Source organism: Camponotus vicinus, unplaced genomic scaffold (genome assembly GCF_025532165.1).
Source record: "Camponotus vicinus isolate PSW18456_S1 unplaced genomic scaffold, iyCamVici1.0 SCAF_8, whole genome shotgun sequence".
NCBI lineage: Eukaryota > Metazoa > Arthropoda > Insecta > Hymenoptera > Formicidae > Camponotus > Camponotus vicinus.
Genome location: NW_028141980.1, coordinates 10,291,516 through 10,318,777, shown reverse-complemented (window position 1 = coordinate 10,318,777; position 27,262 = coordinate 10,291,516). Strand labels below are relative to the sequence as shown.

Here is a 27,262-nt window from a genome sequence, read left to right as displayed (position 1 = left end):
TGATTCGAACGCATTCTCTGAATGTGTGATTAACATGTGAATTTTTTTTCAAAGCCACGTTGAAGCGATTTTCAGATAACGCATTATTTCGCAAAAGACGTGTTTCTTCTATCGGTCGCCAGGTGATGGGAATGAGAGCCATCGTTCGTATAGAATGCATGACTCGAAGACGCGGCGGCGGCCCCCTTTTCCTCTCCGAGGTCCCCTCAGTGGCGTAAGTACCCACCTCAGACGACGTTACGTCGAACTACCTCTTTCCCCGTGTTCCCTCTCGATGGCCACCCCTCCTGGCCTCTCGCTCTTGCGATACCGCGTCGCTTGTCGTTGTCTCTCCTCTCCCGCGTCATCCCCGTCTAAATCTCCGTTGTTTATTGCAAATGGATTCCGCATCATGATGCCCGGGTGGCTGCGGGACCCTATTCAAATACCTCGTGTTTCCTCGTCAGGGCCAACTCGGTTCCTTCCTCACCCGCCCCCCTCTCTCTCTCTTCTTCTCCTCTCCCACCCTGCACGGGGTTGTTATTGCCGGCGGCGTGATTGCTCTCGCTCGAGATCTTTCGAATAATTTACTTTGCACGATACCACCACGACACACACCTCCGCTCCATCGTCTCCCTCGCCCTCGGGGTCGATCTCCTCCCTTCTCTTTTCTCTCTTTTTCTTTTTTTTTGTCAGGGTAATCGAGGATCGAAAGCACTCGGTCGGAAGATCAGAAAAATTGAGTGGATCCTAATACGGGAATGCGATTATTCGAATTAGCGGATCCCGCTGCTGGATCTTCATCGCCTTTTCTCCTCTTCCCGACTTCAAGTTTCCAACACGCGACTGCTACTTTCTCGAATTACCGTAAACTTTACAATGTAGTTTACATGCTAGCTCTTTGTCGAGCAGTTTTATTTTCTCTCGTCAAACAACTTTCGCGACTTTGAGTTCTTCTCGCTGCGAAAATGTAACTCGACGCGATGAAACTCGAGGAGCACGATTGTCTCCTGACCGTTTTCTTTGACAGATTCACGTAGGACACGCGATGAATATTTTGAGGCATCGGAAAGGAAGAGGAAGAAGCGGAAGCGAGAATGATAAGGCGAGCTTCCGTTAACGACAAGTGGCTCAAGCATAGCCTGTTTACTTTTCCGGGTCGCCCGCGGTTCCGTGGAAACATCGTGGGAATCGACGACGTATGAGAGGGTGAAATTGCGGGTCGTTGAGAGACTGACCTTGGTAGTTTTGCCAGAAAGCCGACGCCTGGCTACCGATGAGATCCAGCCCGTATCCCCATGCGGGCTTCTCCGGCGTCGACGGTTGCTGAGACGGACGCGGCACTTGCGCCTCCCGGTACTGCTGGGCCGCTGCTTGTTGCTGCTGAAGGGGTTGCTGCGACGGCTGTTGCTGCGAGGACTGCTGTTGCGACTGGGAATGCACCGGGCTACCTTCCGGCGCTTCCGAATTCGTGCGCGCTTCCGCCGTGACGTTTTCTGCGTCATGGAAAAAAAATAGCAGCCGCTCGATTATCGCGATCTCACATGTAAGTTTTCGTCTTTCAATCTTTTCGCGATGTAATATTGACAAGCGACATTTTCGATCAAAGGCTCGCGACGAGCGAGGCGTTTAAAACGATTGAAAAGAAGGACGCGGCAAATTTGGAGAAAACTGAGACTCCTAGGCCTTCCATAAGATCGTAATCATCGTTTCGTGACTCACCCTGAAGCCGACGCCAAAGTGGCGGAGTGGCGTGCCGTTTGATTCGAAATTAGTATCGCGACTCTCTGGATTTGACAGGATTAATCAGCGGTACCGGTGACGGCGGCGGCGGCGGCAGCAACAGCAGCAGCAGCAGCAGCAGCAACAGCAGCGGCGACGGCAGAGACGGAGAGGTAACGCGAAAACGATGAGGTGGAAGAGATGGAGGAGAGGAGGGGGAGGTGAGGCCAGGACGAAACATTATATCGGAATAAGAGATTTCACTTAAAGGGTTTCGCGTTTGAGTTTTGGTAGTGACAGGAAGAAGGGTGGCGTGCCGCTTGTTGCTGCTACTTCTACTGCCGGAGGATCATGGGGCGAGACGCGCGGTGCCTAGTCAAGGTGCCGGTGAGACGATGGGAAGAGGAGAGAGAGGGTTGCGGGGGGAAGAGGGCTGCCATCAGCCAGCTCGACGACGGAGAGGGATTGCATCGCCGGCAGGGGGATAAGTAAGGAATCATATTCTGCCGGGTGTCAGGCTGTTTGCTCTGCCTCGGCGTATTAATTAATTTATTCCGAGATCACCGATGGCCCCGAGGCTCTTAACGAAGAGACTGACGACGAGCTTGAGAAATCCTAAGAAAACCCGTCCATTTGCAACGATAGCCTGAATCTAATCTACGCGATGAAAATCGTGACGTTATTTCCCGGCACGCGGTGCTGCTGAAGATGGATATTGTCAAGAAGATCTTAAATTCCTCGAAAATGATATTTTCCAAAAATAAATGTTTTTTTAATATTTTATATGAGATTTCTAATAATGTATTTTAATTTCAAAATTTTCGCCGTAAAAGCTTGTCCGAAAGAGCGATTCGTACTTACCGGTGATCGCTCTGACTTGTTCCGAGGATGCTCCCGTGGCTTTGAGAGCTTCTTCCAGTTGTGTGCGCCTCTTGATCTCCAGGTCCAACTGCTCTTGTAGTCGTTTCCTCGCTCTCCGTTCCTTCTTGAGCCGTTTCTGATAAACCACTGTAAACAGAAAGGAATAACGCGATTATGATTAACGCGCTCCTGCAGATGAGGCTGATAGATATTATAACGTATCAGACGAGTGTTTTGCGAATGTGCACGTGTTGATTAGCGTGTGTTTCGAGATGCGATGCGACGAGGACGAGCGCCAAATTCACGCTGACCATCTCCCAGGGTTCCCCAGGTGGCGGAACCCCGGCGTGGTCAAAGTCCGATAGAATTATCCTGGCGTATCATTCTACAGCGGGGGGCTTCACACTACGCGCGGCGGGTCCCAAAACTCAAAGTATACGTCTAAGCGGGGGTCCGATCGTCTCGTCAGCTACCGTGCGCGGATCCGACGGTAGCCAACCGAGTCGAACGTCCGAGACGAATCGTTTATCGATTTCTCTCAATGAGTCACGCCGCTAAAAAGATACAGGGAGTCTTCTGGCTCCTGCATCCGCGTAACAAATGTGAACATTAGGCAAATGTGAATTTATGCAAAAGCGTAATGTTTCTTTTAGAAAAAAAAACACCTTGCGTTCCTTGTGCTTTATTATTCTTCAGTCTTTGAATTATTTCATTAATAATACTTACATCTCGTTGAGAGAATAAGTATAATTAATTATACAAAATAAAATACACAAGAGAAAATAAAAGGATAATAAAATATGTATATTATCTCGATGTGAATTTAATATTCCTATAATTTAAATTCAACGTAGAATCGAGTGATTTAATTAAGACTAAAGTAGATTTCCAATCTATCGTAAAATATTTTTCTTTATATTTTATTTAAGATCGATGGCATTAAAGATAGCTTATTGATCACGGATATTACGACAATATAGGTTGTTCATTTTTTTCACATCGAATCGTCAGACTCTTACACTTCTTTTTCGGATTTCAATGTCTCGTTTTTTATTATCGATACGATCATACGCAAAATTTATCCGCGCGCACATTTGCGTTTGGGACTTTCACACATGCACGCACGACGTTAAATACATGTGTAGAAGAGCATTCGACACGGCTGTGCACGAGGTTCGGTCAGATACATGCAGACCGATCGGTTTGATCGTTTGAGAGCCAACGCGTCGGCGTCTTTGAAAGAGAGAAGAACGAGGCTCTCCCCCTCCCTCTACTCGCTTTAATTATTTTCCGTCATTGTGAACCGGTGCGTCCGGCCATTGTGTGTTCTCCCGGGGCGCATCGACACGTTTGACTCGATCTCTCCTCGCGAACTCGGGCTTTGTTCGATGACGATCCTGCCTCGATCGTTCCCCGAATCCTTCTTGCACCGAGTTGAACGAATAATGGAACGCGGCGCGTCCTCCCGACGAGACGATGACCGGTTCTTGCGTGCGATTTGATTCCCGCGAAAAGGTAGAAAAGGAAGCGGAAAGATTAGGAGTGAATCGAGAGAACACGATTCCATTCCTTTCCAATCTATCGAGACGGTTTTAAGGGCGACGATAAATATCAAGTTTTCAAAGATTAAAAAAAAACACAAAGAAAACCATAAAATTATTACTTTATTCATAAGTGAGATTCTTCAGAGATCTCTAGTCACCTTGGTTGAATTCTTCGTATAATCGGCGAGATGGATCTGTCGTGATTCTTTCGGGAGGCGAAAGACAGTAGCTACTCTCGCCCTCTCGATTTAACATCCTACACTCTGACAGGTAAGACGGTAGCGCGAGGCGTAGGTATCACGTCGCCGTGGGCGTCCTCGAGTACGACGACATTACCTTACCTTACCGTCGCTTTCGCTTCGGTATAGCATGGAGATTAGGCACGCGGCTTTAATCGCCCTCCACTCGGGCGTCATTTCTGAAACGGTAATCAGAGATCGTATTGCCGCCGTGAAAGTAAATCGTCGAGAGCTCGCGCAAAAAAGCATCCATCCACTTTAGATGCAAATGTATTTCTTATTCGGCCACACGCACATCGTGGAAATATCATTCCCGTCTTCCCTCGAACCTTTCGCTGCGGGTGCGATCGCGCTTCGTGACAGAAATCGTCTCGTCGCTCATCGGAGATCTCCGATCTTTCCTCATCCGCGTCAAATTGAACGTCCACGAATGCGTGGTTCCAAGACGCGGAGTAACCGGCGGATGTGCCATCGATGTGCCATCGCGATCCTGTCGATCGTGTCTCGCAGGTGGCCACTGGTTGAGCATCACTGATACGTGATTGATTCTCGGCAGACAAGGCGCAGACAACCCCTTCGTCCCTTCTACCTCTTCGCCATAACCGTGTGCCCCTCCTTTTCCTCCCTGCCTGTGTACTTGGTCTCCCTCTCTCTCTTTTCCTTATCCACTTTGGCATAACGCGCCTCCGAGACGTTTCTCTTCGTTCCTTTTCTTTCATTCTTTCCCTTTCTCACTCTTTCACCCGATATTTCGTTTTCTTCGCCTTCTCTCCCTTTCTCTCTTTCCTACGCAAAACGAAACAAGGGTGGAGAGAAAGTGGGAGAGGGTGGGGGCAGACGGGGAGGACGAAGAGGGCAGAGGGAAGAGAAGGTTGCGGGACGACGGGCGGCAGGAAGGAAGAAGGGGGCAGACTTCTCGCAGTGACGAGAGGGTCGGGGTGAGGAGAGACGGGGAGAGGAGTGAGCGAGAGAGCCGGGGTACGGGGGGGACAGCATTATGATGCAAAGATGGCGCGGCGGCGGCACCCTAGAATTAGCTCGAGCACTCGCCATTGGCCGCTCAGCAAACCACTCCTTCGGTAACAACCGACTGCATACGTTGCATACTAAGGATACACGCGAGCCGGCAAAGAATTGCCCCGAATGGGGCTGCTGCTTTCTCCGGGGTCCGACGACGTCGTCCACCTACGAAGTGCCAGCCAGAACGAAAACTATATCTCCCTGCGACGAGTTGCACGAGTTGACGAAGGACGATTTTTTCTCCCTCGAGATTTAGACGATCTCAGATCCTTATAATTTTACTATCTTAACACGGTTTTTTTATAATGTTAGTTTTTTTTAACATAGTCTGGATAATAATATATCAGGATATTAATATATTTTCTTTTATCATGTTTATGTTATAATAATAAATATATGAAGAGCACATCTGTGAATGTTAAATTCGCGTGACCCGCAACAAATATGAAATTATTGTTTTAATTCATCATCATTGAATTTATCCGTAATTTTATCGACGAAAAATATAGGTACGATGCGTTCTTCGAGAGGTACCAATCGAACGATGAGGACAGCGGGTCGTAGATCGAACAGAAACTAGTAATTTAATGCTAGCGGATACAAAAGAGAGAGAGAGAAATTGCACTGGTATCTCGACATAGTGTTGAAGATGGCTGGGCGAGGATGTTGGCGCATAGGGGTCTAAGGTTATAGGGATGATTTCAGAGTCACGGTCGCACGATCTCGCTCTCGCTCCGACAAGATGCGGGAGTTCGACGACGGACAATACTTTGCCGATCGCGAAAAACGTTCCGCCGTTCCTCGGCTTGTTTTTCTCTCTTTCTCTCTTCCTTTTCCTGTTTTTTCCCTCTCGATACTCGCCAGAGATACTTGGCTTTTTGCGCGGTACTTCGTCTTGTAACTGCAACGTAACTTGGTCGATCAAACCGAGTACGAGCTCTGAACCGAGTGCTCATGTAACCTGGCCTATCGTGGCAGTATTATCTAAAGATTTCAACGCAGTAGTTTTTTTGGCATTTCTGTGAACATTGAATGAAACCTCGCTTGATCGATATGTAATATTTATTGCGTAGATACCGAGTAGATCGCGACGTCATCTTTTTTGTTTTGATATTAATTATCGTCAAACGTAATTGCATACCTTGGTACCCGATGCATAATGTCATCCAGCGTTTCTGTTTTTGCGATATCGAGTAATCTATCCATCTCATTCCGAGCGTTTTCATTTGGACCTCGCGGCGATTTCATTGCGTCAAGACTAATCACATGTGTGCGTCCGTAAGGATGACATCAGTGATTACGCAAGGCGCGTAAGAAAGGGAAGAGACTTGCGGTCGATTATGAAATCAGAGTCGATAGAATCGAGGACTGCTGTCTGTCGATGTGGCAGATCGCAGATAGCTGAAACGCCGAGTCGTCATGCATCGAGAGCGAGCGAGAAAGAGAGACACGGACAGGCGAGCGAGAGAAGCAGATATATACACATATATAAAGGCGGAGAGGGTGGTCCATTAGATAATGCAGTCAACAGAGAGAGCAGTCTCTCTCATCGGGCACGTCAAAATACATCAGCTACCACTGTGCGCTCGCTCAGAAATCCTCCGACCGCTCTCGGCGTGGACTCCCCACGTCGAAGACTCGTTGACCGGGGACTCTCTCTCTCTCTTTCCCTCCCTCTCTCCAAGTTCACCATGGGTTTAACGCTCGTTCGCCCGCCCGACAGGACACGATAGATCTCGATCGTCGATATCGAGTTCTGCGACGACGGGGGTAGATCAGAAATCGCCAGATTCGGAGAGCGTGGGTTAATCGCGGTCGCGATGCAAGCACCGGCTGATCTATTGCGAGATATTTGCGCAAATCTCTTTTTTGCTCCGACTGACACGATACTTTTTTCTAAAAATAAATCAAACAAATATATAACTTGGGTGACACGACTCCAGGATGTTGTTGCGGTCGATTATATACAAGGCGTCTACCGGGCGCAAACAATCAATTGCGGGGCCAGGAAACGTAATAGCCGAATCCAATCAGGAAACCCGCGGAAACTAATATAGAGCCAGGCCGTCTTACCCGGACTGTGCTTAATACCCGTAACCGAGAGCGAAAGAGAGAGGGAGGGAGAGTGAGGGGCCCTCCGGGAATAGCAATATGATTTACATTTTGCGGTTATATTGACCATTCTCGCCACCTGCAGCACTCGCTCTCCTTCGTGGCCTCCAGGCTGCGCCAAGAATGACCGGCTTCCACATTCCGGAAAAATTAATAATGGCTCGCCTTCGGGTTTCGTTAAACGATCCCCGTCCGCGCGCGCGATATCAGCGACTCTGGTTGACATTTTTTTTTCTTCCACGATATCTCGATTTCGCGCGCGGTAATAAATAGCAATTTTCTAATTATCCTCTCGCGCGTTTCTCCTTTAAATATTTCGCCCCCCCGGGCCGCAACAAATGATATCGGTTTTAATCGGCGTATCCGACAATTTTTCCGTCTCGATGAGATTTTTTCCCCTGATTATCCGTCACATGTTTCGCTCCCGGCCATATTTCGCTCGTTAATTATTCCTATTTGCAGATTAAGCGTGCGAAAACGATGTCAACGACGCGGTCACGAGTCGTTACATGCTCGAGGAGGTACGATTTACGTAAAGATGGCAAGACGGGTATAACGCGTGTAACGCGTAAACGCGTAATTACGATTCATGAAGGCGGACCGACATGTCTGCCTGCGTCTGGACAAGCTCATAATCTCCTCAGGACGGCATTCTCGAGGGCCGAAAACCAACCGAAACACCCGTTATCCGTAACGGGGTTAGGGGAGGGATGGGAAGGAAGAGGACGGTTCTTAGGCACCTACTAGAAAAGCCGCGGTCGCTCCAGCAACGCGCTCTTCTCCGACGGACAGCATCTGTGCTCTACGGCTCTCGATATCCATATAAAGCTGTGTCTTGAATAATATTACACTTAGTCCGTACCCAGTCAGACGATTATAGTTGGCGGCAACGTCGATAGTAGTAGTTGGACCGTGCATCCTGTGCGAATGCTAATTTTGGAGGGCGCCGCGCTCCGAAGCAACTCGAAAGAAAAATTACGACACGTGCTTCGCCATCGATCTCAGAGTAGCTGGACGGAAAGTTAAAATCGACGGCATAAAATTGCAACATTGAAAGAAAAAAATACACATGTTTTACGATCGATTTCGAGGTCTGAATCTGAATTCTGTTGTCAAGACAGTCGACACTGAGCAAGATTCTCGTCGTCCACCCTTCGTTGTCAGAGACGAAGCTGCGGTCTCGTTCAAATATCAATTTCCCGGTGACAATTTCCCCGTGGCTTTCTCCCGCCACCCCTGGATTCGCGACCCATATGGAAATGGAGATCGGTCATCGAAATCCAGTTTGCGAGTGGAAACATCCCGAGAGGGTCAGCCGTCTTATCCTCTTCCATTTTTCAGAGAGCTCGGTCTCCCCTTTATCCACGGCATACATAAACCGTCATAAAGTCGAAAGCTTTTTTCGCTTTCGCGTATTATTCTTTTATCCGATCCGTCGCGCGCGATAAGGGTAGCGGGGCATCCGCCAATGAGATGGAAGGTATATCCGCCGTCTCTCGAATGGAGTCGGCAACGCCCGAGGTCGAATCTATCGCGAGGTGCAGAGAAGCGCGATAGTTCTGTTCCATCTCGCCGGGATGTTTTCGTAGGATAAACTAATTTATCCTATTAACATCCGCCGTGTACCTTATCCGCTTCGTCCGCTTAACAGTGCGCACGTCGTTACGATTGTTTACCGCGTTTATAACGTTTCATATCAAGAGAAAGGGAGAGAGAGAAAGAAAAATCGTTGTCGCGAAGATAATGAGATTATGATTGTTCATGATCGAGTTATTAATATAAAAAACGGATGTAGAGATGCAGACTTTTGCACGAGAATCTCTTGGAAGACTCGACCAAGCTGAGACGTTGGTGACCAGAACTCTTGAATTACATGGGTAAAGTAATATGAAAATATTTACGTCCTCTCGCATTCTTCCTTCATCCCCGGATGAGCGAGTGGTCATTCGAGACCCCCCCGATCTGGTTACCGGATTCTCTCTGTATGCAGAAACGTAATAGCCGAATAGCCTGGCGTTTTGCCTCGCGGCCACCAAGCGGATCTTTTGTGAGCTCCGCGATCCCGCCCGATAAGTACTCACGAAGCGAGGAGGGAGGTCTCTCTCTCTCTCTCTCTCTCTCTCTCTCTCTCTCTCTCGATCGGTCTTAGGTAGGCCGTTCCAAGACGCTCGATAATTTCGAATAGCGCACCGCTCGCGACCCGATACTGTAATGTCGCGAAGTAAAGATCGTGTAGCATCAAAGATTTACTCCGGATACTTTGTAGCGTGCGAATGCGTTAGCGCGACGATTCCGAGACGCCTCGATCAAAGGGCGGAGAGGTGTCGGACAGTCGTAGAAGAGATAGGTGTAATTTTCGATGATAGACACAAGCGGGGATGATAATCTAAATGACGTGAGCATCTCTCGAGAATCACCGTATTTTCTCTCAATAATAATACTTATTTTTCAATATCAATCTGCGCGACAGGTTTCAAGTTGCAAAATTCTTCAGGCTTTCCTGAGCCCTCCGAGATCGGGAGGTCGACGTTACATCGTCCGATTGTCGATCTACGAAAAATGACGAAAGAAATGTCGATGACATCGGGGTTTGCGCGTTATTCGGATATCTCGCCGCGCGTTTCTTTATCAGCCGGAAGCAGTAGCGATTCTCGGGGGGGGCTCCGTCTGTATGAGACGCGTGTTTTATTGCCCGAAAACCGACAGATATCAGGATTATGTGCTCCGTCACGGGAGAGACTGGGAGAAGCCGAGAGTGCGGCCGATACGTGTGTCTGGGGTAGAACGCGATGCGCGCGAGGGTGCCAACCCTCGGGAAAGGGCAAGAACATTACAGCGCGCGCGATTCCACACCTCCGCAAATCTTTCACGCCAACAGCCTCTTTTTCAGTCCATCTTGAAGCTATAAAACGACGCATCCGCGATAATTAAACGATCGGCGGAAAGTCAAAGCAATTTCAGATATTGTAAAATTGTTCAAGTGCTATATAGTTTGTAAAACATTTTAGAAAAGTAAAAATAATTAAGACTACATTCTTGTTACTGTATAAAATTAACGAAAAATTATAGAGATATCAAAGTGAGATTCAAATTTTATTTGCAATTTGCGCTTAAATTTTCTCATTAATTTCGCGATCGATACTGGTTCCTTAAGAGATAGATTTCGCTGGACATTCGCAAACACAGACGAACGGTCGCCAGTTACTTCGATACGGTTGCGTTTATTGGCCATAACGGATATTGCTTTCTGGCAGAAAATAAGCGGCACGAAAAAGTTGGGTGAGGTAAAGGGAGAAGCGATGAGGGGGTGGAAGAATAGAAAGGAATGATAGTCGAATCAAACGGATCGTGTTTGCTGTCCACTACGATGTGGTGGTGTGATGATGATAGTGTATAAGATATCGAGTCCGAAAAACACTAGTTAGATGATTAATATCGTCATAATCACGGCTAAAATCGATAAAATAAGACTGAAGATGACTCCTCTAATGCCTGGTTATTCTTTAAATGGTCGTCAAATTATTTATGTATACGTTCGACGCTTTTTTCTGCTATTTCATTCCCTTGTTATATTAATTATACATCTATGCTATCTAATCCTTTTCATTCGAAGAGATAATTATAATTTGCGAATATGATATTCATCGAATTTTTACCAAATTTTGTCGACTTATCTGGCGCGATCTCTTATAATCACACAGCAAAGAGAGAATCTCTCATCGGGGTAGACATGTGCACGATAGCAGTTTAATTGATATCGATTCCCTAGAAAGATACGCCACGCGTGCATAGATTACGCGCGATATGCGTGCGATGTTTATTCAACTAAAAGCCAGGGCTCGTGGTTGTTTTTTTCTCGCTCGTCGGAAAATAACAACCCGCGGTGACGGTTCGCGCAGCGTGCGTTCCCCACTGTTCTCGTAGTCGGGACACGTGGTCGAGCTGTGCCAATGATGACGTTTCATTTTTCCGGGGCATTTTTCCCTAAATATCTGAAAAAAACGAGACGAGAAAACGCGCGACGAGGGACGATGTGGATTCGAGGGGGTGACATGGGGAGAAAGACTCCCGTGGAGCGCATCGACGAGAAGTGTTTTAGCTTATCGCGTTTGTACGTTTAATACCTCTTCCTCCGTCGTCTCCGTATGATGTAGGGTCCATCCCCGGGGAGACGTACGGCGGCTTAATGGTGATTTTTTGTTGCCACGCAGTCGTTTTCGCTTCGTGACGATACCAATACGAACGACGTCGCGATACACGTTCCTCCCCGAGATACGGAGGAGACTTTTTCCGCCACGTCATGGCGACGAAAAGTTGCGGGTAGCTGGCAATCTCGAGACTCGCAAAGTTCCCGAGGAACTTTACTTTCTATCCTTGTTACGGCGTTCATGAAACTTGTAGGTATCTTAATTTAAAAAAGTTGGCGGATAAAAACACAATGTTGTTTGTCAGAGAAAGGGATTTCATGCGTATTTTTGAATTTCGATACGCTTGGACAATTTCTCGTCGCGAATCTCGCGAAACAATGCGAATTCTATCTACCGGCGATGCTAAGGTAAAAGTAACTCTTTTGTCTTGTCTCTCGTAAGAGAGACGAGAAGGAAGAGAACAAAGGGCGGGTCGAGATCGCGCGGCGAATGAAATTATGCCGTGGAGCTCGCTCGAGTATCGTTTCAGCGAGCATGTAAGACGCTGAAAGTCCCGTGTGTCTCTTTTCGTGTAAGGAACATTTGAAGACAAGAAGAGGGAGAGAGAAGGAGAGAGCGAGAAAGACAAGAACGACGCGTAGGAATTAAATTCTTAAAGTTCCCTCCGACGTATGGCGGAAAGTCGCATTCCGCGAGTCCCCGAGACATCTAGAGCCAGCTTGCTTTCCTCCTCCTCCCCCAGGAGCCTATATACCCCCCTTCTCTCTGGGGAGCCAATATTAATTCCCATAAATTTCCTTTCAACGGGTACGCATATTCCCGTACCACTAGCGGAGGACTGTTTGCCTTTTAATCCGAGAATATGCAAAGAGCGTTATTCTTCTTTTCTGCCGACACATGATTTAAAAGCCGGAAAATGGGAACCCATCGAGAATACAAGTAGTCAGGATGAAAGGCTCTTCAGAATTTCTTTAATATTTCCAAAAATCACTTTTGCATAAATTTTGATCCAAATTCGATTAATCTCTGAAAAAAGATCTTGATAATCTTAAACATGTGTTTTTCTTTAAGTAACATTGATGGAACAAATGTGACATTTTCACGATGAGGAGTCGTCTATTGCAAAGAGAAAGGCGAAAGATTATGGAAGAGTTGTTTCAAGTGCTACCGCAAAGGGAACGAAATCTTTGTGGTTTCATGTCGGAAAACAGAGGGAAAAAAATAAAAGAGACAAGAGAGAGGAAGAGTTTGAGACGAAGGGAAGAAATACCGGAAGGGTTGAAGTGGTTTCAATCGCCGAGTGCAGCCGCAGCTTTCTCTTCCTGCGTTTCAATTTCTGAAGTGGCTCGCCCGCTACTCTTCTGGGTAGAAGCCGCACAGAACCGCGTGTTTATACAATGTAATGGCTTGTGCCAGCATTGTATATACCAACGTTTAGCGGTGTACCGTAGGTAGGCGCTCACTTCGCGATTCCCTTTCGGCATTCGTTTGGCACTTTATCACGCCCCTAGATTGCCGCATTAAACATCCAGCAAAGAGAATCTCAACCCTTGCGCGACGCGGCTCGCGATTTTGAAAGGAGGTTTCCATTTGCCTTCTCTTTCTCCGGGCGAGGAGAAAAGAGAGCTTTGCGTTCCATTTCCATTCTCGCTCGCACAGTCCCGTTTTTATTTATCTTTCATCAGGAGGTCTCATGCTTCTTTTTCGCGCGAACGTAGGGATTGTCGAGATATTAATCGTTTTCAGCTATCGCCGATTATTTCCCGTCTTTCCGCCCCCGCGCGTGATCGGAATTCGATATCGAGTTCCATCCTTTCGTCCTTTCGATCGCTCGACTCGAAGATGGCGTTTCGAAATTCAAGAGGGCATCGCGAAGACGAGAGAGGGAGAGAAGGGAGGATCTACGAAATTATGGCAGGTGGAAGACGGGCGACCTCCCTGGCGATCGGTCTCTCGGTCGTCGTGTACCAGGTATACGGTATCGCGTTACACGCGTGGCTGGCGCGGAGATCGAAGAAAGACGAATCGTTTTACGTTCGTGCTCGTAGCCATGAATGCCTCGGTACAATCTACCCAGATAATATTGCCACGGGTACATTGTTTACGTATAACGAGATGCATATCGTCATCGTTGCCGCCGCCGAGTCCTGCCTCTTCTACACGAGCAGAAAGGATGCGAAGCGGATAGATTGCCGAATCGATAGGATAGCGAGTTTATCGATGGATAAATAGATTGATAAAGATTTACATACACGCCTAGAGAATATCTCTGCGTAACAGTATCCAGGTATTAGCAAATAACAACAATCGCCGTACGCAACGTCTATGATTGCGGTTATATTACGGGGAGAATATAATCAAATTAAATCGACGCAGGAAAATTGCCATGCTTTTTGCGTTACATGACTTTAACTCTTTGCAAACAATGTAATTTATCGCCTTAAATTATTCCTTTTTATTCAATTATTTTCAAATATCCTTTTTAATTAGCATTTATTTTATGTCATTGATTGAATCATCGGGAAAAACATCTTTGAGCAAAATTATTTTCAAAATTAATTTCGAAATACAAGAAGCACCCGATAGCGGATGTGACCAATATTTTGTACAAAGTGTCAAACTTATCGCGAACGTGACGCTGATGATCGGCGATGAATAAGTCCGGTACGAAGACTCGGTTCCTGCGAGGGCGATCGAAGAGAAGGGCTTCTTATGATACGCACCTTCGGGGCTTCCTTTCATATAACAATTTCCGTGGAATTTTGCGAAGGAACCAAAGTCGAGTCACACGTGGGTATCGATCGCAGGCCGACATTTGACAGCTGTCACCGCGTCGATCCGAATTAATCGGACGATTCGCGCTAGATCCACGCTATGCGAACGATGTAAACGCAATTTACCGTGTAAGTCGATTTTCACGCGAAAGATGGAGTAATTTCTCTTTCGGCGGCAGAGCACGGAGCTATCGGCACGGTACGATGAACCGTCTTCGGAACAGAACGGTTCGGGTAATTGTGTCAAAGCGAGTTTCCAAATTTCAATCACGGCCGGCTCTCCCCTCCGGCGGGAAAATCATCGAGGCATTATGTATTTGCTCTCAAGTATAACCGGTTCGACGGGCTCACCCTCGCGCGGAGCAGTCGGCGTCTCCTTCGGCCGCTCGCTCTCTTTGAATCCGCGCGAACTGTCGCCTCTCTCTTCGTCCTACAGTTATTAATATTTGCCGACAATTACCGAACAGTCTACCCCTTTAATGCCGCATTTGGAGGACCGATCCTTATCGATCGTCTCGCGAACGTTGTCGAGATTGTTAATTAAATAACATTTCGATTGTTAATTAAATAATATCTCCGTTTCAGCTGTTATCGATGGAACAAATGGAATGCAAATGCGAAAAAAGTTTGGACTTGATTAATTTTCCTTCTTCCTCTCTTTTTCCATCTACTCGATGTGCGAAAACAAGGGGGAGACACTACGAGGAGCGACGATTTTCGTCACCGTGTTCGGGCGATCCATCATACCGCGTCGGACGGCGACGACGGCGGGCCGATGTCTCGTTAACCGAGAGGGCTGAGTAATTACAATCAGCGGTAGTCAACCTTGTATACGGCGGGTGTCTCGAATTCAAAGAGGAGAGAGACCGAGTTCGTTTGTGAAACATGCGATCGGCGGAGGTGTCGCGTCGAGAGGGTCTCGCACCTGAAAGCCCTACCATGGCGCTTTTGCTCGAAAAGCGAACGCAGCAGTAGTAGACACTTACGGAGGAACGCCGGAGTTTGACACGCGAAGCGAGACGAGGCGAGGTGGAGCGGGTCGAGGCGAGAGACGAGGATTCTCCATTGGAACGTGAGCGGCAAAGGTGTCTCGCTTTGGAACGTGAAACCGTCGCGTCGTGAATGAGCACCGTCTCCTACCTGGGCGTTATTTTGCGGGATTCTATCTGTTCGGCCGCCGGAAAGAAGGCGAGCCGCGGCGCAAGAAGACGCGGCTATTACTTTATTACTTTTCGTCCTTCTCTGTCTCTCGTTCTTTCGAGGGATTCTCGACACCCTGCTCGCGCAGCAATCAACGAACGCACCAACGAATCAATCCTATGAGCACACTTTGATAACGTAAGCGTTCGCCGCCTGTCGAACGACTTAGGGCGGATCCCCGGAAACCAACCTACTCCTTTGCTCAAATATGTCTCTATTAGTTTCTAAGCTCTGTGATAGAACCTCGCACCTGGTATTCTAAATCCTTGTTAGATCAGACACGGAGGGGATCGCCATGATATTCCGTTTACTTTCGATCCTAAATTTCCAAGCTTTTCGATAATACTGAAGACCAAATGTATATCATTATGAAGATTTTATATCATTTTGAGTAAAGAAACTTTAGTTAAATTAATTTTATGAAATATTTTATATTCGTGGTAATAATCTAAATAAAAATATAATAATCTATATAAAGTATAATCTATTAAAACGTAATAATTTATAAAAATGAGGAAAATAAATATAAAAAAATTTCCACAGAGAAGCAAACATTTTTCGATGTATTAATCCGACATTACTAAAAGATACATAAAAATAGAAAGACTAGAATCTCTCCTCCACCTCTCAACTAACAACAAAATTGCCCGGTAGTAGCGAGTTCGCCAACTTGTGGAAACCCAGAAGAGAGAAGACTATGCCATTATGGATGAAAGCCGGCTTCGACTTCCTCCCTCTATGTTTCTCTCTCTTCTCCCTTCGTCTCTCTTTACGTCTGTGCCGGGCGTTGGAAACTAGATCCGTAGTTTAAGTCGAAACTGGCCAGGTTCTAGTTCAAGAAGGAAGGGGAAAAGAGCGGAGGGAGAGGAGTTGGAAAATCCATCAAGGCCCGATAACGAAAGGACGAAGACGGCAGGAAACGCTTCGATCCCTTTCCGACTCGGGCAAGTCTCTTCTCCTCCTCCTTTCCCGTCAGTCGGAGAGATCCCCTTTACGCGGCAGTCTGTCGATTCTCCGGGCGAAAGCGAGAGGGAGAGCAAGCCTCTAAGTACGTTTTGCATCTAAGACGTTCCTCGAGTTTAATTACCGGGGCTTTGCCGGCGACACGGATGGACCGAGCGATACACGTGGTCAATTCCGCCGCGATCTCTCTCGTGACTTTCATCATGAAACGATCTTCTTGAAACTACTTTCGAACCGTGATCGAGAACTTTAACGAGCATCTCGTCGATACAAAATCAATGAGATGTACGCTGAATTTTAAAAACAATATGTTAAATCGTTAGCTCATATTTATTTATAAATTTGATTGAAGGAAATTGAAACATCCACGACCTTTCTATTTACTTTGCTCTCCCTTTCTCTGTCCTACCGTTTATATTTTGCACTGGAAGCAACGGTAGGATACGCGCTGGCGTTAGAGAAGCGAGGATCAACGACAACTACTCGGGCCGTCTAGGAGCCAGAGTATAAAAGCTCGTAGAATGACGTTTTACAAAGGGTCTATCAAGCGCGGGGCAATGTTGATGGCCAACAGATAGGCGGAGGGCCGGTGCAATTTCGTCCGGCGTGCACCGCAGTCAGCGTCGCTGGCGTTACGATTTTTACGACGTTCTCTTTACAACCGACAAAATGTAATTTTCTGCGATATGTGTGCGGACGCGGCGATGGCGGACGAAAAAGGAAGGAAAGGAGAAAGAGAGAGCCGCGCTCGGACCATGCGCGTGGAAAGTATTGTCGTCGGGAATGGGAGCTTCGCGATGGGAGGGTTATAACGAGAGATTGGCTATTTTCTCGATAAATATTTTTCGCCGTTTCGCACAACGGTGTAAGGCTCCTCTCGTTGAACGGCCGTTGGTCGCGACCGACTCGCTAACGTTTCTACAAAGTATCGAGCGCGCCCAACTTTTTGCATCTTTCGAAGATCTCGGAGAGATCTTTTGAGAATCATGCGCCGGACGCGAATTATTGCGAGGGCCCCGCGACTCTCGGTGTCGATCGTAAATTTCCTCGGACAATAAAGAGACGCGGACGGGGGATATTCTTCGTTAAAGGGGCCGCCGAAAAAATGCCGCGCTCGGGAGGAAGAGGATCTTTCTGATGTCGGACCGGGCAACGCAATGACCCGCCAACGAATATTTTTTCGGCATCGTCGGAGAATACGGAGGATGATGGCGTTTACCTCCATCTTGGGCCTTTCCGCGAGAGAGGATCGGAGCCCGGGGGACGGACTCGTTTGCCGTGGAATTGATTTTCAGAATTTATCGTGGCGAGCTTCCGTTCGTCGGCGCTGCCGGCTCGCTCTTACGCGAGTCGCGCGCGTAAAGAAGCCGAGTTTACGACAAGGTTGCGCCCGAAAAGCACCTTCGACCAGTTAATTGGAAGGCCTGTCTAATCACGCCGCGAAAGCGCCACGAAAGGGAAGAGGCTCCGTTCTTTGTTTCGGGCGAGCGCCTCGGTCCCTCCCCCGCACTCTTTATAATTTAGCTTCCGGTATATAAAAGGTTCTCTCTCGATATGCAAGATTTCAATATTTAATATATTCCTAGATACGAATTTTAATTGCAATTGGTGAAATGTTCTTTTAACGATATCCAATAGTATCATTACACAGTAAAAAATAAAATGTTAATTATAACATTGTTCACATGTCCCAGAAAATCCATTCTAAATTTTAAGTTAAAATAACTCATTCGTCGTATGTTACTTATTGACAAGCTAAAAATGTTAAATAATTGACACAATACTTTACATTTATTTTTGTTATCGTGACTTTAAGTGTAATGTAAAATTAACATACAAATTAATTAAAAATTACATGAAAAAATAGTTACAATAACTCGTAAGAAATGTTGAGGACATTAACATATAATAGTAATTATTTCAACTTAAATTATTTGTAATAGAAACATTTGATTTTAGTAAATTTGATTATTTTTGTACATCAAAGTTCAAAATTATTTCAAGATTTACTTTAACTTTTCTTAGAATGTTAAACTGACTTTGAGACATGTTGATTGTTTAAAATAATTATGTTAAAAGTACTCAAAATAATATTCCATTTAAGAGACATATACAAGTGTTAAGTTATAAAGTTGACATAAATATAACACATGAAAACGTTATAAAAATAATAACATAGGTTGTATGTTAATTTTACATTAAAGTATTAATCAAAACGTGGTAACACAAGAAAATTTTAACATATGGACGCACAATTTTTTACTATGTAATTTTGTCAATCAAGTTGGCTTCAAGATTGATTTTTATCATTTCTCGTGCTCATAGTTATCGTTTGAATTTCACGACGCAAAGAATGCGTCAATGCAAGATTTTCGACGCAGGCGAGTCATCGACATGACGGAAACGCTCGCGCATGAGAATCGGGGACGAACGGCGGCGGCAACGCAATGCGCCAGTCGCAGTTGGGCCGAGATAATTAGGTTTGAGTGCACTCCGGCCGCCGCAGTCAGTAACTCAGTTATCAGTGGACACCCCGCGTACAATGGCTATCACAACGGCATCAAACATAACGCATCAATTAACGTGAACAATAACCGAGCCGTGAGAGAGACAGAGAGATAGAGGAAGGGAGGAGCGCAAGGGTGTAGAGTGTTATAGGGCGGCAAGTGAGCGCAAATGTACAGAGCGAGAGAGGGAGGATGAGAGAAGAGAGCCCAGGACCCTTCCTGCGGTGACTACAGGATCGCGAAATGACAGCTGTTGGCTGAATACGCGCGATGACGCGTCATCATCGTGCATCATCTTTCGCAAAAAGAATCTAAAGCGAGGAATTAACGATTACATGATAATCGACAACATGATGAAGCTTCTTACGAGGCGAATTTGTATGAAACGCAGCTGCCGGATGAATAAGAACCCAGCGAATCCCTGATATTCGTTGGCGCATCGCGGATATCGAGTGGCTCGTGATGATGAATTCGCGAGGAAGCGAGGATGAGAAGGCAATTTTGGAAATCGGCCTCGAGCGAGAGCGAGGAGGCCGGAAAGGAAGACGAGGAAAAGCGCGAGGAGAGATGGATCTCGCGTGGGTGCTGGATCGCTCACACGTGCGAACGGCAACGTGACGGATAGAGAGGGACACGGGGAGAGATGCAGTGGCAGAGGAGAGGGTATACACAGACAGAGAGGCGTATCTAGCGCTTCGTATGCGTCGTGTACGAGATCGGGAGAGGCCCCTCTGGCCGTATTCAAAGCGCGCAACGTCGCTTCGTCTCGAGGAATGCGGCAATCGATTATCACGGTCCTGCATATCGATACTACCGTCCAGCATCGGGCACATGTACTCGTACACGCGCACACGTACAGCGACCGTGCCACCTTCGCAAACGCCCGGTTGGCGCCGCGCTATCTCTCTCTTTCCCTATACCTCGGCCACACGCACACACCGCGAACTAATGACACCGCCTCGTATAATACTCGTGCCTCGAATATCATCGGCCCGATATTGCCACCGCGAGAGATTAATGTTTCGTCGTAACCTGTCCTCTCTCTCTCTCCTTCTCTCTCTCTCTCTCTCTCTCTCTCTCTCTCTCTCTCGTACGCATGTATATACACATAGTCACACACATGCGAGCGTATTCTCTCCGGTTCTCCACTCTCGTTTCCCCGTCGATCGTTCCCGAAAGCGAGTGGACACGTCGCCGACGATCGAGGGCGAGATAATATCGTTTCGTGATTCGCGGCACGAAAGCGTCTCCTCCGCTTTCCGGGAACGAGAGCCACCGTCGATTCGATCCCTACCGACGAATCTCTTCTCTCGCAATATGTTGTAATAATCTGCGATCGAGTTTGACAGATGTCAAATTATTTTAATATTATAATTATATGCGTAAATTATAAATCACTTCAACGTGACGAGGGAAATAAATCCTTTCAACCGATATTAAATTTTCTCTTTCTCTCTAGTACAAACATTACGTGTTCTGCAGGAAAGCTCGTCTCCGACAAGGTACGGCTTCGACAAGGAGGAGTGTAACCGTCAAAGCAATTCACGGGCGTTCATCTCGAAAGTTTGGGACAGGCGGAGTTTCGGGTGCAGCAGCAGTTCGTCCTACGTCAGGAGCAGAAACGATAATGGCAGCTATTAACGAGCCGTAGCGGGCGCGAAGGCACCTGAGCCCAAAATATCACCGCGATTAATGCAATTACAGCTTACACATACACAAGTCCCTTCGGCTCCAAGACCTCCGCCATTACTAATTCAATGCGCGCGTAGAGATGTGTTTCCGGCGAGTAGTGGAGGCGGTAAGTAAAGGGTTCGCTCTCGGCGGTCTGTCCGCAACCCTCTTGAAATAGTCAATAGACCAATGCTTGTAAACGCGCGTATTTGCTCTTGTTTTCGCGTCCGGTCGTCCATTATCGCGGAAAACGCGTCAATCAGAGTCCGATGTTGCCGTCAAATCTCTCTCAATCGGCGTAATTTACACTCGTGAATTATATTTATTTATCGTTTATAGAAAAATCGAGCTATTAATATGGAATATTGCGAACAAATTGCAGTCACGCTCGCGATTCCGGTAGCCATGCGCGTCTGTAATTCGAAAGTGAACGGTCGTAAGGGTAGACGAAGTAGGTTCGAGCGGGTTAGGGCACTTTGGGACCCCCTCGTGCCGGTGTTTGGCGGTTGCGGTTAACGTAATTACGGCGAAGGACCCCCGTCGGCCTCTTGCGCGAAACCGCGAACGTCTTAGCTCGCCGTCTTGCCCTCGTCTCGTCTCTCCCATCCCCCGCTTGTTTCCCGACCTCCGCGATTTTCCCTCGGCTCCACCCCCTTCCCCTTATCTTACTCCTTCGCTTGAGCGTGCGAATTGCTCGAATGCCGTAATCGCGAAATCGGGCGCGTCGATAAAGCGAGACTCTCGAGAAGAAGCCTCCTGCCCAAATTCCAAATAGATTATGAGATCAGAGCTTCTAAGATGCCGTTCATTTCGTTGGTTTGAGAGTCGCGTATCTTTATCGATATGTCAGTAGGATAATCATTAGATGCAACGTCACAGATAAATTATACGCCAACAAAAATATTCATACACGTCCCGTAAAGATACGCGATAATAAAGATGCGTAATAATAACGTTGATCCAGGCTTGGTCGAAAATGATGGTCGCGAAAAGTCCGAGCGTCAAACGGGATCATCGATGACCACAAAAGTTACGCTTTCCAGCAATTACCATCGTGCCATCATCATTGTCATCGACACGCTCGCGAAACGTTCTCTCTCTCTCTTTCTCTATCGCGCTTTATTACTCCGACGACCGGTACAATCGATCCGATGATTACAGCCGAAAACATAATCGTTAACGCGCACGACCATTAATGACTATGGACCATTCTCGATGCCAAATTGGTAGCGGTTCGCGGATAAAGCGGATCGCGCGCGCATCGCGAATTGACATGCGCGGGTGACGAACGTATTTAACGGGGACGTTAATTCTCGTTATGACGAATCAAAATTTAAAGGCATCGCACGTTATCGAATTAAGCGGGGCGAGCGTGCTGCGACATTAATAACAGCCACTCGAATCAACTTTCCGCTCGATCACGCCACAATGTTCATTTAACGTCGCCATGAATACGTACACGCGTGCTTTTCAATTCACATTTTTTCGTTTATTACGCTGCTTACATACTCGCTTTTAGCGCGCCCGGCGATTTTTCTACCGTTTGTTAAACAACATTTCTTTTTAATTAAATCCGCTTGTACTTTTTTAATTAAATCCGCTTTCACAAGATAGCTCGTGTGAGATATATGTCGGTTACCGAGCGCGTTACTTTTTAATCTTTACTCTGAAACATTTAATCTTTTTCTTCTTTTTTCTCCTTTATTTCCGCGGGAATACCGTTAACTATTGGTAGCGGTGTTACTACCTATAAATCGCTTTAAAAGGGCTGTACTTCCGCGTCGCGGACGCCCACCCCTCGTTCATCAGCGCGTCCCTTGGCAAGAAAGTAGGGTGGTTCTTACCGCCGGGCAAAATGCCCGGGCGTTAGTCTCGGCTCCTACATAATTTATGGAATTCTCCGTCTGTCCGTGGTAGCGGTGCTGGCGGTCTTTCCTCGCGATGTTATAATTAGAAATATGCTTACGACCGTAATTCCGAATACCGGGGAGAGTGGGTAGCGCGAGTGCGACGACAACGAGGGTGAACCCGCGTTTACTGCCAATAAGGGACGCATGCATAATAGAAAGCCGTAGATGGTAGCCAGATCGACCGACAGAAGGACTTACAAGAGAATGCTACTTTACGACGACTCGTATTATGGGGGTTGCGCGGGGATTCGTCGTCTTTCATACGCGAGCGCGCCTCCTTTTCGTGATTCGGAGATTTTAGCCCACGACCCGACTCTTCTCCGTAAAATATAACCAGATATAAGTGTTGTGTATTTTTTTTTTCGATTAATTTTGAACGACGATAAACCAAATTTGTAGCCGGCGCTTCTGTCGAAAATCACCCCGAGAGGAGATCGCAATCACGCGACATTTTAATGTACATTGGGTCGCGAAAGTCATCGAGGGATCCGATAACGCGATTCGCGCCACGCGTAACGATAACTGTAATTGTTAATGGACTCATCGAGTGGTTAGGCGCGAGAATGATAATGTCCGGAGAATTGAGCTTAGCGTGATCCCCCGCATCGACATATTCACGGTGTACCGATGTGTAAAGGGGGGGACGCTCCAGGGAGAGACGAGCGAGGGTGTTGGGATCGGTGTCGCCGAGCTGGGCGACGCGTAATAACCGGTTAGCAGTTACGTGTACGGACATTTATTTATTTACACCTTCCAGCGGGTAATTTCGCATAATTCGAGGTTCCGTTCTCATGGGGGAAAATCACTTTTAAATAGCGGGTTAGCCTCCGCCGACACACCCGGAAAAAAAATCCCGTCCCGGGGAATCCTGAACTCGAACTTGCTCTCTTGCTCTATGCGCGGCGCGGTGTGCAAGAGAGAGAGTGCGATTAAAATCTAATAACCAGTTGAAACTACGAGAACCACAGCGTGCGCGCGCGCGCGCGCGCGATCGTTATTATTAATAATTTCATTACGCAACGCCGGCCGGTCGCGCATTTAAATATTACATCTCCATTAACGGTCGCACGGTCGACGGGCGAGCCAAAGTCGGTTATGCTCGCGAAAAAGAAAAAAAAAAGACAAACGCGCGAGCGTTACATTATTTTTTTCCTACCATATTTCGTTATGAATTACATTAGAGACTCAAAGCTACCGTTATATCGCGTATAATAATCTTATTCCGCGCAAGGATAGATTTTCCTGCCGGTATATTGATATTCGTTCGCGCAATTTTTTTTTAATCGCCGCGAAAGGAGGAGTTTTCCGATAACCGATAATTCCCGAATTTCGCGAGAGATTGCGAAAAATCTGCGACGGATGGTTCGCCGGTGCGTTTTGCGCAATCAAGCCCCGTGTGTCATTGTCCTCGCGAAATATCGTTTTCTTTCGTCGCTCGCGCATTCCACCCTCCGGAGCACTTGCAAGCACGGCAAGACGAGACGCTCTGAATTCTCGTGCAAGAATACACCCACACCCTCGCACACATACACAGGTACATAATCGCACGTTCGCCATCCGCGCGGAATCGACGACGACGTGAGAGCATCATCGTGTATTCGCGCGCGCGCATATATGGCGTGTATCCTCTCGTATGCGCGAGCATAAATATGTGTACGCCCGGGCTCCCAAGTAATTCGCGCAATTTCATCTAAATTCCGTAGCGACGAAATTTCTCGCGCCGTCGTCTCCTCGCACGAGAGCGAGCCTATGTAAACGCGCGCTCTATACGAATGCTCCATCTTGGCGTATATGTGCGCCCGAATTTATGCCAACGCCGGGTTTACACACCTCCCTCCTCGTGTGTGTACGATACGCGCTGCGCATCTGTGTACACGGGTGTTTCTTACGCCCGCTTTGTTTATTATAGCTCGTCGACGCGGCGCGTTATTGTGAAATATGATTAGGTGCACCGCACACCTCCCCCGCCTTTCCAGTCTCCCCTCTTTGTCTTTCGTTCCGCCCGTGTCCCTCGGCGACTTTTCGCGCGACGGCGATCCCAGGCATCCTAGACATTCGAGCCTTTGTGCGCGCGCGAGACCGATGCTCCAAATGCCAACCGCGTAAAATATCCGCGGGAATGCTTATCGCGGCGTACCCTCCATATATTAATTCATGCACTTGTCGAACCCTTCGTACCTTGCGCCCGGAGGTCGCACCGGAGGTACCGCCGAGGCTAAAGTCACTAGATGTACAAAGTACCGCAAGCCATAAGAATCAATGTATAATAAGGATCTGGAGCCAAAATGACGTCAAAAAATGCACACTTTTGTTACGTATGTATGTACACTTTAAGTGCAATTTTCTAACTTGTATGTAAAATCTGAGAAGCATTCGTGACTAGGTTGCTGCGTAAAAGGCTATAGGAATCAAAGCGAAAAGGTTTTCGTTTATTTCGCATCCCAAAAAGCGAAAATGACAACGAAAAATGCGAAGAATGACTGAAATTAATTGGCAAAAGTACATTGTCATTAAGGGTTCATGCAAATATATAATTTGAATAAGCGCTTATTGGAGTCAAAATGGCGAATGATTGCGATGCTTTGTACATCTAGTGACTTTAGCCGAGGCATTTAAATTGCCGACGTTTTAGAATCCGCGTCCATTTTTCCGGGTGGAAAATTGACGAAAGCGCTTGCAAGAGAGAGAACAATATTCTTTAGCATTCGCGAAATTAACGATGCGATATAGACGTCTTCGTGCCACTGTCGAGGTGCTAAAAATTGCGCGCAGCGTTGATTAATCAGCGGGCTCCGAGTCGCCACTAACGTGCCATTAACTCGGCATTATCCGCGGCATTATCTCATATACTGATTTTCAACTTCTCGTTGCATAACGTGACTCGAGTAGAATAATCACAGCGGTTTTATCTCCAAGCGCTAAATCGTTTCCGAGCGCAACGCTCGTAACGGAAAATCGCGTGCTTCCATCTCGCGTTGGAATAAAAGAGCGGCCATATATACACGTATATACACGTGTGTGTATATTTTTATATATATACACATTATATATCTATATATATATGCGAGTGCTATACGAGCTACGCATATGTATGTGCACACAAATCCGCGAGAAAAGCCGGAGCCACCGCCTATTTCCCGGCGGAGCGCTCGCTCGCGTAAATAAGCTCTCGCGTTTTATTTCTTTCTTTCATCGTCTCGCGCGTACGCCGTATATATATATATTTTTCCCGTCCGCCTGCCGGGAATATTACGCATCGCGCACACTTGCCCAGGTAACCGAGAAATTCATCCCTCCGGCGTGTCAGCCTCGCCCTCGCAAGCGGCCAAGTATCATCGGCCCCGACTCGCGTTCGGAAGCACACTCGGAATTCACCGTGCTTAATTTGCCTTCTATGAAATGCTGTAGAAGAGGGATGAATTACGAGACAAGTTCACCGACTCGTTGAAAGAAAATGGACGAATGGATTAATTTCACATCACATTTCTCTAATAATTATTTTTCCATCATAACCGAGATCAGATCAACTGCGCATGTATCGAAATGATCTGCTGAAGCGAGGAGAGTGGAAAGGAGAACGCATAGACGAGGCAGGGTGGTTCGATGCCGCGGAAGAGAGGTACCCCTTTGTGTATTTCTGACGCGCACGATACACGCGTGATTGTCGCGTTATCTTTAGTACAGCGCGAAGATATCCCAGGGTGAAAGAGGAAAAAGTCTGACGCAAATGCTGTCGGATAACGATTCCTCTTCGCGAGCGAACGAACCCCTTTGTGTGTCGCGCGCGCCGCGTGTACTTCTTTAAAGAGCGTTCCTCTCCGCTTCGCGATCAGTGATCATCCGTAATGCGAGGTGGCGAGCGAGGCGTGCCGTAATGGCTGCTGCTGCTGCTACTGCTGCTGCAGCTGCTGATGCTGATGCTGATGCCGTGCGTCTATTTTTACGGTAAGGAGGGCTGGCACCCATGACGACGACGCGTCCAGCGCGCCGCATCGCATCGCATCCCATCGGTGTGCGCGATGTATAAACGCCGCCCGAGGTCCATCAGCGCATTAACAATTATATTACGGAAGCTCACTGTTACGCGCGAGCGAATTCATACGCGCGTGCCTCCGGGCCCCGCAGGCGGAGAGGAAAAAAAATGCGAAAGAAGGGGGATCTATATAGCCGCACCCCGTTGGATTTCCATACTGTTGTGGTTCCAGACGGTGGGTCGAAGCAACATATTTTTCCACGATGGAATCTCGAATCTTACGTCGAATTATGGCTCCTACCGAAGATGAGGTAATCAATTTGATTGCGCTCTTCCGTGAAACGAAATTTCATTATTCCTCGTTGTACGTCGCTCGACAGAGTCGCTTTCATCTCTCGGATTCGTAGTTATTAACGGATCTCGACACCCTTTCTCATGGCTTTCCCTGCCCTTTGCCCGCGCGAGGGAAGGACCGAAAGGAAGACGACGGAAGGGCGGTTTCGGTTACCCTTTGGTCGCGTCGTAACAGTGGGTGCGATTTAATTTTTTTCTCCCTCTCTTTCTCTTTCTCTCCCTCCCTCTCTGCGTGTCCGAGAGAGCAGTGTCATATTCACGAGGTCGTGGCCGGGCAAAGCGAGT

At 47.3% G+C, this 27,262-nt stretch overlaps 1 protein-coding gene across 6 annotated transcripts in view; it reads right to left on the bottom strand.

Annotated features, from left to right (window-relative positions):
* Dac (dachshund family transcription factor) overlaps positions 1-27,262 on the bottom strand; it is a 178,058-nt gene that overhangs the window by 7,034 nt on the left and 143,762 nt on the right. For 5 of the 6 annotated variants that reach the window (XM_083107151.1, XM_083107149.1, XM_083107150.1 and 2 more), the window contains 2 exons: positions 2,563-2,709; positions 1,218-1,475 (listed from right to left, as the gene is read on the bottom strand). In XM_083107151.1, the coding sequence (XP_082963277.1) occupies positions 1,218-1,475; positions 2,563-2,709 (405 nt within the window). The remainder of the gene's footprint in view (positions 1-1,217; positions 1,476-2,562; positions 2,710-27,262) is intronic. The other variant, XM_083107154.1, reaches the window with a different exon arrangement.